The sequence below is a fragment of the Eptatretus burgeri genome, chromosome 8, assembly GCF_056783735.1.
Source record: "Eptatretus burgeri isolate ZD-2024b chromosome 8, Ebu_testis_v1, whole genome shotgun sequence".
In the NCBI taxonomy this organism is placed as follows: Eukaryota; Metazoa; Chordata; class Myxini; order Myxiniformes; family Myxinidae; genus Eptatretus; species Eptatretus burgeri.
Genome location: NC_140968.1, coordinates 83,622,815 through 83,634,914, shown reverse-complemented (window position 1 = coordinate 83,634,914; position 12,100 = coordinate 83,622,815). Strand labels below are relative to the sequence as shown.

The following is a 12,100-nucleotide window of genomic DNA, read 5'->3' as shown; positions in this document are numbered from 1 at the left end:
GTTATCATGAGATGGAACTGGATGAGATTTGATATGCATAATCTTAAGGTGATTCCCTATCCGCTATATGACATCCATTTTGCTCTATATCTTATAGTTTCCATGCTCGGCGACCCATCGCCGCCTACCAGCTTGTCTGTCTGTCTGTCTGTGACCGCTGTTTCTCGACAACCACTGCTCCGATCTAATTGAAACTTGCCAGGTATATTGCTGGGGCCCTGTGGATGTGCCTTTTCAAGGCTTGATATTAATCGGACAAGTGGTTCCCAAGTTATGGCCATTTATTTACCAAACCAATGAGAGGACACGGTGCTATGACATCACAATTGACGTCACAATTCTTCTTTTTTTTTGCACGTACAGCAACACACGTATGGGCACGCATGTACGGGCATGCGAGAGCGAAGGAACGGCCTGTGTGGTTGTTGTTTCTGGCACGCGGTTTGAAAGTTGTTTTTTTTTTTTGCACGTACGGCCACGCACGTACGGGCACGCACTCGTAATACTAACACGCTGCCACTTGGATATCACGTGAAGAAGAAGAAGCAGGACATCAAGCATTTCATCTTCGGAGGACATTTTTTCCGTTCAAAATAGTTTGGAGGCAATAATGATAATCACATAATTATATCAATGCTGTTAAAAAAATAATATTTATAATAATTTCAACAATAATAATAGTAATGATAATAACACCCCCCCCCCAACCCCTTCACCCCGTTTCCCCCAGCCAAGTCCAAAGCATCGTTGTTACACATCATAGTGTAAGAAAATGTATAATTATGGTAAATTAAAAGACTGAAAATGCATGACACTCCCCGGCCTCTCTTGTAGGGAACGTGTGTTTCTAGTTTCTCAAATTTGGAATTCAGAACATATTGTATGACCTGCTTTCAAATTGGACTTGAAACAACATCATACAACAACAATCAACATTCAGGATCATTCCTAGAAAAAGGACAGCACATTTTTCTGCACACTGGGATCCATTAACAAGTTGAAAACTCGTATTTGTAGATGATATTAAGTTGTCTCGTTCAAGTGTAGTGGAAATAATATTTCACAAAAAAATTATTTTTTATCCAAGGCTGATGCAAAATGAACTGACGTTTCTCTCACAGATGGTGGGAAACTTCGAGGCAAGTCATTTGAAGCAAGCCATCAGGAATGAGCACATACACCTTGTCATGACTCCACGCAGGACAAGCCAAGATCAGTTCCATGGTACAAGATAGAAAACCCTCTGTACACTGCTTGTATCGCTACTTGAAAGCAACTTGAGCTTTGTAATTATGTGATGTATAGTCCAAAAAGGTCTCAAAGAATGTGGTCAAATCCAGTCATGTCCTGTTTCTAGAATTGCAGAAAAAATAGTTTTTTCAGATCGTGGAAGAGAATCTGGAAGCAAGATGAGGTAAGAAATGCAGACAAACAGAGCTTTTGTCAGGTGCATATGTTGGCTGCCAGGGCTTCGTCAATAAATGTAAACAACTCGCAGTGGTTGTTTTTCCAATTTTAGGAAAGACAAACTTGGGTTTATTGGTTGAGGTGTTCACCATCTTGTAATCAATAAACCATCTATTCGTCATGACCTCTAATTATAGAGCAGGTATTCAATGGGAATTTGACTTGTCTCTTCATTACAATAGGCCCTAGTGTTTATTTATTGATTTATTTTTGTCACGTTGGCTCTCTTAGCCGCAGGCATTTTCTGCTTGAACAAGTCTTGTGTGTATCTTGTGAATACATATTTGACTTTGATTTGGTTTCATTATGATATTTCATTATGATGAAGTTCAATTGTGCCACTGATGCACTAAAGTGCCTTCATAGATTAGGAATGGCATTTAGAATCTGGCCAGGTTAGTGGCATGCAATGACCTACCCTACTTAAAAGTTATCACAGGCACTTTCCAGAATAAATCAAGCACCTACTACTGGAACGGTAACACTAGAAATAGCGGCTTTGCATCACAAGATTCGTTTCTAAAAGTTTTGCACAAATTTATCGTCCATTATTATACAAATAAACATTTATTCATTACAATTTAGACAGGGATCAGACCTTTTTATTGCAAATATCAGACAGCAGAAACACAGAGCAGAAAAAAGGAAAATGGGTAAGGCTCCCCTCTATCCGAACACTCAAACTTCCCTTCATTTACACATTGTACTTTTACCTCTGTATGTTTGATAACTTCAATTTCTTAAGGCATCTGAATATGCTCCCTTCACCCCTCCCACCATCTTCCTCCATTTGCTTATGTATGAAATGCATGTTTTGCTCACCCTTTCTGATGCAATGGTAGAATTCACAGCATCATTGCAACAGGCTTACTTCGCATTATGTTGCTATGCTTTCACTACAATTTCACAGCATTGTGTTGCATGAAATTAGCAATTCCACATAAACCAATTGGTGATTCTATAAGTATCAATGACCTGTGTAAATCGGAACAAGGAAATCTAACCAATGAAGATAGCTCAGTTGGTAGAGTGCATGTCATTGAGGTGTCCCGTCTGGAATTGATCCCCAATGAGGTTGAACTTGATTAAAAACTGCTGTTCTGATGTGATGCAAGTCGAAGACGCAGTATCTGGTAGCACACCTTTCTTCAGATGGGGATGCACAAGCATCCGTCAACTGTTTTTTTTTTAATTCAAAAATAATAGACCGGTTCCGGTTCTTCAACTTCTGGTTCTGGTTCTTGAGCAACTGATTTTCTCAGGATCGCTGCTGATTTTCTCAAAGATAAGTTTCCTGGTCGTTTTTTCTTTTTTTTGTCGCGTTTTTACTGTTATTTTGTTATCTCCGTGTTTACTGTGTGTTTGTAGTTCGATTTTGTTTTAAAACTTGTGCTAATTGGTGAGTACTGGGCGGTCTTTTCATATTGGGTTTCCTTGAGGCATACCCTTTCCTTTGGTTATGTGCACAATCATGTTGTTGCATTTTCTACTTATTACCTTCAGTTTAATTTCAGCACAATTCCTCCACTCTTTCAATTCCTCCCAACTATACCCTCTGTTTCATGTGTTAAAAAAAATAAAAAATATATAGATATATATTATTTATATCTTTTCCCTTCTCACCTTATACCCACCATAACCATGTGACATCCTACCTGCTATTCTTCCTTCTACTTTTGCTGATGCACATTCACTATACACCTTCATGATCTTTTCTTCAACCTTTCTTTCACCTAATTTTGCGTAATCTTTATAGTAAAAACAAACAAAAAAAACGGTTTGTTAAAAAATGTTACAACTTCCTCTTCCGCGCGCGTGGTTCTTGGTATTGTATCATAATGCACTACTCTTCTTATTCTTATTCTTCTTCTTCCAAAGCCTGTTTTCAATTCGACCTTTCCTTCATCCCATGTCTAAAAAGTCCAACTGTTACAACATTTATTTTCTCCATTCTCTTTATTCTTTATTACATCCTTCACATAATGTCTTCAATCACATCTCTGACTTTAAAAAATTTAAATCCCAGTTTCCAATGCATGTTCGTGTTCCATCAATCGTCCCTTTATTCCAACTTCAGTGCCAATTCACTCCACCGACTTAAATTTACGTCCTCCTAACCCCTCACCTGTTATACCCCCTCCCTATGCCTCCCATCTTGACCTTCATCCTACCTCCTCTCTGAGCACCTCTTCACTGTTTTCTGCTTTAGTATCAGCTCCTCCTCTAGTGTCCCAAACTATGTGGTGTTTTAACATCTGTGGGCTCCGTTCCAACTTCACAGATATCTCACTCTCTCAATGAGTACACTCCTCAACATCTCAAACATGCTCTTTCTTTTCTATTTCTTTCCTCTCATCCATCACACCTACCCCTCTTCCCAACCCATCAAATCTTTTGCCTCCTCCTGGCCACTCCCTTCTTCACTATACCACGACACAGTTTCAGCCTTCCCCTCTCAGCCTTCCTCTCATCGTCCCCTCCCTCTCAAAGCTTCCCTCTCATCCCTCCCTCTCAAAGAAATCTTCACTCTCTTCCACCCCCCCAAGCTTCCCTCTTACCTTTCTCAAAAGCTCACCCCTCACCCTTCTTCCTCAATTCTCCCTCTAACCCCCCCTCACCACCACGTCTCAAAGTCGCCCCCTCACATCCACAAAGCTGCCTCCTTCCCCTGCACTCTCTCTTCCATTTCATTCCTCCCTTCCTCCAATCTTCAACTCCCCACTGTGCCTCACCCCATCACCAACGATCCTTTTGTACTCCTCCCACTCATCCGGCCCTCTCCCCTTGGTCTTCTGCAATCCCCCACACAATATCAACAACTCTCCCCACATCCCATCTCCTCCACCTCTCCATTCCCCTCCCCTCACCTCCCCTGAACCAAAGCATCCTCCCCTCCCTCTTTCTTAACAGTGTGAACCTCAAACATCCGGGGCCTTCGCTCTAACCTGACAGATCTTTCCAAACAGGTTGCCACTGACAAACCAGACATAATCTGCTGAACAGAAACTCTGCTCCTTCAAGATGTCTGTGACTCCTTCATATCTCTCCCTGGCTACTCCCTCTTCTGATATGACAGACCTGATCCTCATCCTGGTGGCGGAGTTGCTCTCTTCATCAAAAGCTCTATTCCTCACTCTCCATGCACTGCCAAAAGTATGGTGTTGGCTTCGTGGTGAGGATGGCTGGATTAGGATCTTAGAGTCTTAAGTTCAAGCCCCATTTTCCACTGAATTAACATCAGGTGGGCTTGACTCAGCCTGCCATCCTTCCAAGGTTGGCAAAATGAGTACCAGTGCACTGCCGTAGGGGCACAGCATCAGAGGCATAGTTGTGCCCCAACAAAATGATAGCTACCCAGCAGTCAAGCTGCCATACACAAGAAGAAGATGCAGTGTCCTCACTCCCTCACACCCCCAGGAATACCTCTGGTTATGGATTCCCCTCCACTCCCACCTCATGTTTATATATATATATATATGTTGTCCCGTCCACCAAACAGTGATGACTCCATTTAGGCCTGTCACATTTGCTCTACGACGAGGATACGGCGGCCGTACGCCCTCTGAATTGACAGAAACGTGCGGCGGCCGTAGAGTTTCTGTGGTAGGCTCAGGGTGGCCCTACGCCGTTTGGCTATATTTTACAGGCTGTAGGGTCGCCGTGGAATTATAGCGCAGAGTTATAACTTTTTTCATTTCTACGTTCGCCGTAGCAATTCGACAAGCCGAAACAAAAGAACTGTTAAAAAAAAAGAAAAAAAAAAGCACCCACTCGTTACCGTCCGTCTGGCCGCACGTTCGCCTTAGGGCCTCCCTGCGGTCATCTTGCATCTGCCTTGAAAATTCTATGGCCGCCGCAGGAATGCCTTAAGGTCACCGTGCAACATCAAATAAAAGACTGTACGGCACCCCCACGTTTTTGGTCTCCACAATTTATAAATATGCCGTGCGGCTACCCGAAAAATAAAAACATATGTGACTGCTACATTGTGTGACCATGGAAATACTGCGGCCGCCCTATAATTGCTCGTGGCCGTAGATTTTGTAGACCCCACGGCTGCCGTGTCAAATGTGACTTAGGCCTTACATCTTCCTCACAAAAAACATGAACCAACTTCTATCCTCTAAAGCCTAATCCAATCTCTCTCTTCCTCATATGTGGTGACTTTGTCATCACGCCAGTTGGCTGTGTGGATACCTCTCTCACCTGTCATGGCACTTCAGCAAAGGACTTCTGCAACTCATTGGGACTGACATAATCTGTCAAGTTCCTGACCCGGATCTCAACCAACAGTACTCCATCTCTTCTGGATGTGATTTTGACCAATTTCCCAACAAATATCTGCTGTTCTTCCCTCACTCCAATTTGTTCATCTGACCACATGCTTGTTGAAGTAGACATCTCTCTGGCTGTTATTAGAGATCCACCTCAGTGCCGATGAGTCTGGCACTTCAATCGGGCTGACTGGCAGGGACTTCAAGCAGCCATCAAACTTCGATTGGTCTTCCATTCTACTTACTCCAACATCAACTCATCCTGGGAATTCTTTCAAAGAAACTTGCTCTCTCTCATGCACATATTTATCGCATCTCATCTTCAGTTGTCATAACCTTCCTCCCACCCATGGTCCACTGAAGCATGTGGTGAGGAAGTTGTCCTGAAACAACTTGACTTTGCCCCATGGAAGGCAAATCCAACTGAAGGCAATCTCAGTTCCTTCCATGATGCACGGAACAAGTGCGTTTCTTCCCTCAGGAGAGCCAGGAAACAACATCTTTCTCATCTCAAGTCTGAACTCTCAAACATGTCTCCTTCCTCAAAATCCTGGTGGCATCGAGTTAAGTCTGTTTTTGGTGTGTGTTCACCCTCCATCCCCTCTCTTACCTCAAATTCCCTCCCTGTATGCCTGCGGTGAGGCTGAGTTTTTGAGCCTCTCACTCTCTCACTGCAGGCAGATTGATGGTCTTTCTGTCTTTGTCTGTCTCTTCTCCGGTCTCACCCCCCCGCCCCCCCCACTTTGCTCTGTCTGCAATATGTGCTCCCATATTTCCACAGAGCGCTTTAGGTCCGCCAGCAACCCCCTTCTGGTAAAACTACCAAAATCACGAATCACTGCTCACCTTCACACTCTCATTCCCCGCCTTTGGAATAAACTCCCACACTCTCTTAAATCCCACTGTTCGCTCCAGGTCTTCAAAACAGCTGTTCACCACCACCTCTTATCTTCCCCCATCCAAAACCTCGATCTTTTCTACCCCCATTAATCCAACCCAAACCCACCTCCTTCAAATTCCCTGCTTTCTTTCCTGAAAGTCCCTGTGGTGTCCATCTTGTTTCCCCCGTGTACCCCGCCCCATCCCTCTCCATTCCACATATATCCTAATGTCTCTGTTCCACACTGTATGGTGCTTCCCTCTCCCACTCCTCTTGTCTCCTGCTCCCCTTGTTATACGTTCTGTGTGTTAGCTCTCATTGGAGCATTGACATTGTATATTAAAAAACAAGAAACAACTGCACTCTTTTCAATCCTACTCTTCCCTCCAGGTCTTCAAAACAGCTGTTCACCACCACCTCATATCTTCCCCCATCCAAAACCATGATATTTTCTACCCCTGTTAATCCACCCCAAACCTACCTCCATCAAATTCCCTGCTTTCCTTCCTGAAAGTCCCTGTAGTGTCCATCTTGTTTAGGGCCCTGTCACGTTTTAGCCAGCGTATGGCAAGGTATCAAAATGTATGTAAAACGCTGGCGTACGCTGAACTATTGATGTTTTTTTTGAAAGTTTTGAGCATATAATGACGTGTTGGACGTATGTATAACGTATTAGTAACGTACACAGAACGTTTTAATCACATATAGATAACTTATACCAACGAATGCTGAGCGTGTTATCGGCGTTCACAACCTATGAACAACGATAGTCTAACTTATGCATAGCGCGGCAGCGTATCGCCGACGATCACGTGGCATAGGCTATTCATAGGCTGCGGCTCAACGATTCAAATCATAACCGCACTAGACATTGAAGTGTGAAGCCGCTGTCACACCTTGACGTTTTAGCCAGTGTATGCCGACGTATGAAAAATTTGCCGAACCGAGCCGGCACACGTCGAATACGTTATGGGTAAGTTTTGTATACGTTAAGAGCACGCTGGCATGCGTTGTAGTACGCTGGCATACGTCGTCATACGAGTACGTCGAGAAATTTTCAGCATGTTGAAAATTTCTCGACGTACTCGGCGTATGACACATGTTCCGCATATGCTGGCATAAGTTGTAGGCACGTTACGCGATCGTTGACACACGTCGACACACGTTACTTGTACGTTACTCATAAGTCGAAACACGTCGAGGTAATGGTTAGCGTCAGTGTTCCAGACACCCTGGTTTTTTTTTCTTTTTCTTCGGTATGACGGTGATGTTGACACTTCGATTTCTAGTGCGGTTATGATTTAAATCATTGAGCGGCAGCCTATTAATTATATTATATCATAACCGCAATAGAAATCGAAGTGTCAACATCACTGTCATACCGAAGAAAAAAAACCCAGAGAGTCTGGAACAATGACGCTAAACATTACCTTGACGTGTTTCGACTTATGAGTAACGTACAAGTAAAGTGTGTCGATGATCGCGTAACGTGCCTACAACACGTTTCTCATAGGTTAGAAATAAGTTTTGGGTACGCTAAACATTACCTCGACGTGTTTCGACTTATGAGTAACTTGCAAGTAATGTGTGTCGACGTGTGTCAATGATCGCGTAACGTGCCTACAACTTATGGCCAAGTGTATGCGGAACGTGTGAGTCATACACTGGCATACGTCGAAAAATTTCAAGCATGGAAAAATTGTCTAACACCTCGGCGTACTACGATGCATGCCAGCGTACTACGAAAAAAACCCAGCATACTACAACGTATGCCAGCGTACTCTTAACGTATACAAACTTACCCATAACGTATTCGACGTGTGCCAGCGTTTTAACCAAATTTTGCATACGTCAGGCATACGCTGGCTAAATCGTCAAGGTGTGACAGGGCCTTTAGCCCGTGCATCCCGCCCCACCCCCCTCTCTTCTACAGATCTCCCGATGTCTCTGCTCCCGACTGTGTTGTGCTTCCTTCGCCTGCCCTTCTTGTCTCCTGCTCCCTTTGTTATATGTTCTGTGTGTTAGCTCTTATACGAGCCTTGACAATGTATGAAAAATAAAAAAGGACCAATGTGTGTGCTGGTAACATGGTGACATGTTTTACTTTTATCAACTATATAATTGGACAATGTACAATAGGTGTAAGTGCTCGGGTGTGGATATGGCACTGGGATGATTTTCCAAAGGGATTTTTTTCATGGCCTCGCATTTACATTTTTTACACTTATTTTTATTCATGTTTTTGCAGAATCATCTGGAGAGCCAAATGCAGAGCAACGTACGTGCCCTACACCTTACACTTTGGTGCAGCCTTGCCGTCCGCCTTGCAGCCGCCCTGTGATTGTTGTGCCACGAGTCGTGGCCAGACTGCTCTACCCACGCCTACTGGGACCTTTTTCCGACTACATGACCTGCACTGTTGGCATGTACTCATGTGCTGGGTTGGATCAGTCAAAATATAACGGCACATGTCGAGCGCATATTCTTGCCTCGTGCATTCATTCTGAACAAAAATACAATTGTTAACTGAACACGCTACGATTATGGTGCACTGCTATTATGGCCGATGCACCCTATGATGTCACATATTTTCTTGTCATGGGTTAGGATCGTCATAAATTTAATTCTTCACTCACATCGGGTCATATATCAGATATATGAGGTTTCAGATTTTTAGGATAAGGATTTCAATTCAACCAATTGCACTGCAGTTTGAATACCACTTCACCGATGACATCATCGTTAGCACTCAAAATGCCCCAAGGGGAGTTTATGCCAAGTTTCAATTTTTTTCATTAAGCTATTTTGGAGAATATGACGTCCAATTTTTTTTCTTTAATCCAATGTGGTTGCCATATCATGTGACCTATGATGTCAGAGTTAGCAATGAAATATTTTCCATGGGGAGTCCCTCCTCTGTTTAAAGTTTTGCATCGATCGGACAGGCAGTTGCAGAGAAAAACTTTTTAAAAGAGAAAATATATAGACACGGACACACACACACACACACACACACACACACACACACACACACACACACACACACACACACACACACACACACACACACACACACGTACAAAGTGTCTTTTTATCAATAAGGCCCATTAAAGATCTAAAAAAAATTAACATAATGGCACAAGCATGTAATATAAAACATAAATGAGATGTTCCAATCTGAGACCTGTATATTAATGTAATTTGCGACTCCATTATATCTTGAAAACATTGTGACATCATCACTAAGAGTCTTGAAACTCCATTTATAACAGAGGAGCTGAGCAATGAGGAGATTGTGGAAAAACAGAAGAAAGGAGATATCATCTGTTACAAAGAACACCAAGACAACTTGCACTTGTGCTATACAGTCAAGGCAGTGGAAGAGATCATCACCCTGGTAAAATACAAGTGTAATATTGTCGCTTTAACGAGTATGCATATTCTACTTAATTTGTATCATCTCCAACAGGAAAATATTTATGTCCATTGAATTTTAATTTTCATGCTATTATGGTATATTATGAGGATAATGCATGCATGGAAAGGGATATGATATACTCAGTACTTTGGCCAACCAATTGTTTCAGTTTAAATAATATGTTAGCAACTACAACCCATTGCTTCGCTGACAGAAATAATGGGGGAGCGAGGAAGGGGTTTCATTTGTCCAATTTGCACATTATTTGACACCCCTTTCTCTCAACCTCCAGAGAGTTGTATGGTGGTGCAGAGGGTTTGGGAGGAGGATAGCATGAGAAAAAGGGAAGGCAGCATGAGGGGATGGGGAGGCAGTGTGAGGGGATGGGGAGGCAGCGTGGTGTTAAGGGAAGGCAGCGTGAGGGGAGGGAGAGGCAGTGTGAGGGGATGGGGGGCAGCGTGAGGGGAGGAGAAGGCAGCGTTAGGGGAGGGGAAGGCAGCGTTAGGGGAGGGGAAGGCAGTGTGAGGGGAGGGTGAGGGGAAGGCAGCATGAGGGGAAGGTAGGCAGCTACCAGGGCATTACCAGGGTGATAAAACGTGGCCAAACGGAAACGTTTTCTTTTTAATCGCCATGTTCTAGAAAAACCGTGGAGCATTTAAAAATTAAATCCCATGATATCTACCTGGCAAAGGCCTGCCTGCTAACATGCACCCCCCCCCCATATGCCTCCCTTCAACCGACTCACTGTCCATGCTAACCGTGCACGTTCACCGGCGATATACTCATACTTTCACACGCACACTTGCACGGATGTCCCCGCACCCACACTGCACAGTGGCACATCCCATCTGGCTTCAATGCCGCAGCACATCTGTTCCCCATATGGCTTGGGCGCTGCAGCATGTCTGCTCCCCACATGCAAAAGTACATGGGGAGCAGACGGCCGCATAACCACCTCCACAGTTCCACACACCCGGGTGTGACGTCGAGTTCGAGTTCAGATCACGCGCCTGCAAAACCCATGCACCACACACACGTAACCAAGTATGCAGGCATGCACACGCCCCATGGAGAGTCATTTGTACCTGTTTGTACCATGTCTGTATGCTGTCTCCTTACTTCTTTGTTTTCAGCAACTGCTGGCTGTTAATATATTGCAGCAACTATTAGTAATCTATATTCATATTATCGGACAAAATGGTGTTAAGCAAAAAAACCCTCTTCTCTTGATACCTACAGCACCAAAAAAGTACCTCTTCGCTTGCAGAAACTAGCGACTATTAATATATTGCAAAAACTGGAATAGTACATTTGCATTAATATTTTTTCATGAAAGCAGATCGCACAAAACAGTAAAAAGAAAATTGCGTACATCATTGGCTTAAAAAATGACCTCTGTGGAATGTATCACTGGATTGCAAAAGCAAGTTGCAGAGCACGGCATTACACTCAATGAAGTTACACTTCAGCAACATTCCTTAATCTTTTCTTCACTCAATATATTCGTCCGAACAGCAGGAAAAGTTAAGTTTAATGCTTTGTTTAAATAAATACACTAAGTTATAGAAATCGTTATTTGTTAAAAGTTTCAGATTTCATTCCAGATTCCGACAATTATTTCGTCCACTGGATCCGCTTCTCAAATCAGATACAATGTTTCGATTATATACTTCAGTCCACGAGAGTAGATCGTGTTTCCAAACAAGGCATTTTTGGAGAGGCTGAACATAAGGCCAAAAAAAAAAAAATGTTGCATTGGCGTAACCCGCCCGACCCTAAAAATTCCGCCGACCCTACGTTTTTTTTTTTGTTTTTTTGCTATCGATTTCAAGTATCTTGTTGATTGCGATCGCGATCGCAAAAACCCGGAAGTGTTTCGGACAGAACCCGCCGACAAAAAGGGTGGTACTCAAGCCGGGGGAGATTTTGGGAGGGATTTATTAGGATTTATTAAATTTTTGGATTTATTATCCAAAAATTTTGGGATTTATTAGGAAAAAAAAAAAAAAAAAAAAAAAGATCCCGACCGACCTACCCTGTTTTTCAGTGACCCGTTACGCC

The 12,100-nt window shown here is 43.2% G+C and overlaps 1 protein-coding gene across 3 annotated transcripts in view; it reads left to right on the top strand.

The window, feature by feature from the left end:
* Positions 1-12,100, top strand: part of CARD11 (caspase recruitment domain family member 11) — a 171,753-nt gene that overhangs the window by 146,477 nt on the left and 13,176 nt on the right. For all 3 annotated transcript variants that reach the window (XM_085892843.1, XM_085892844.1, XM_085892842.1), the window contains 3 exons: positions 1,122-1,224; positions 8,870-9,043; positions 9,894-10,018. In XM_085892843.1, coding sequence (XP_085748969.1) covers positions 1,122-1,224; positions 8,870-9,043; positions 9,894-10,018 — 402 coding nt within the window. The remainder of the gene's footprint in view (positions 1-1,121; positions 1,225-8,869; positions 9,044-9,893; positions 10,019-12,100) is intronic.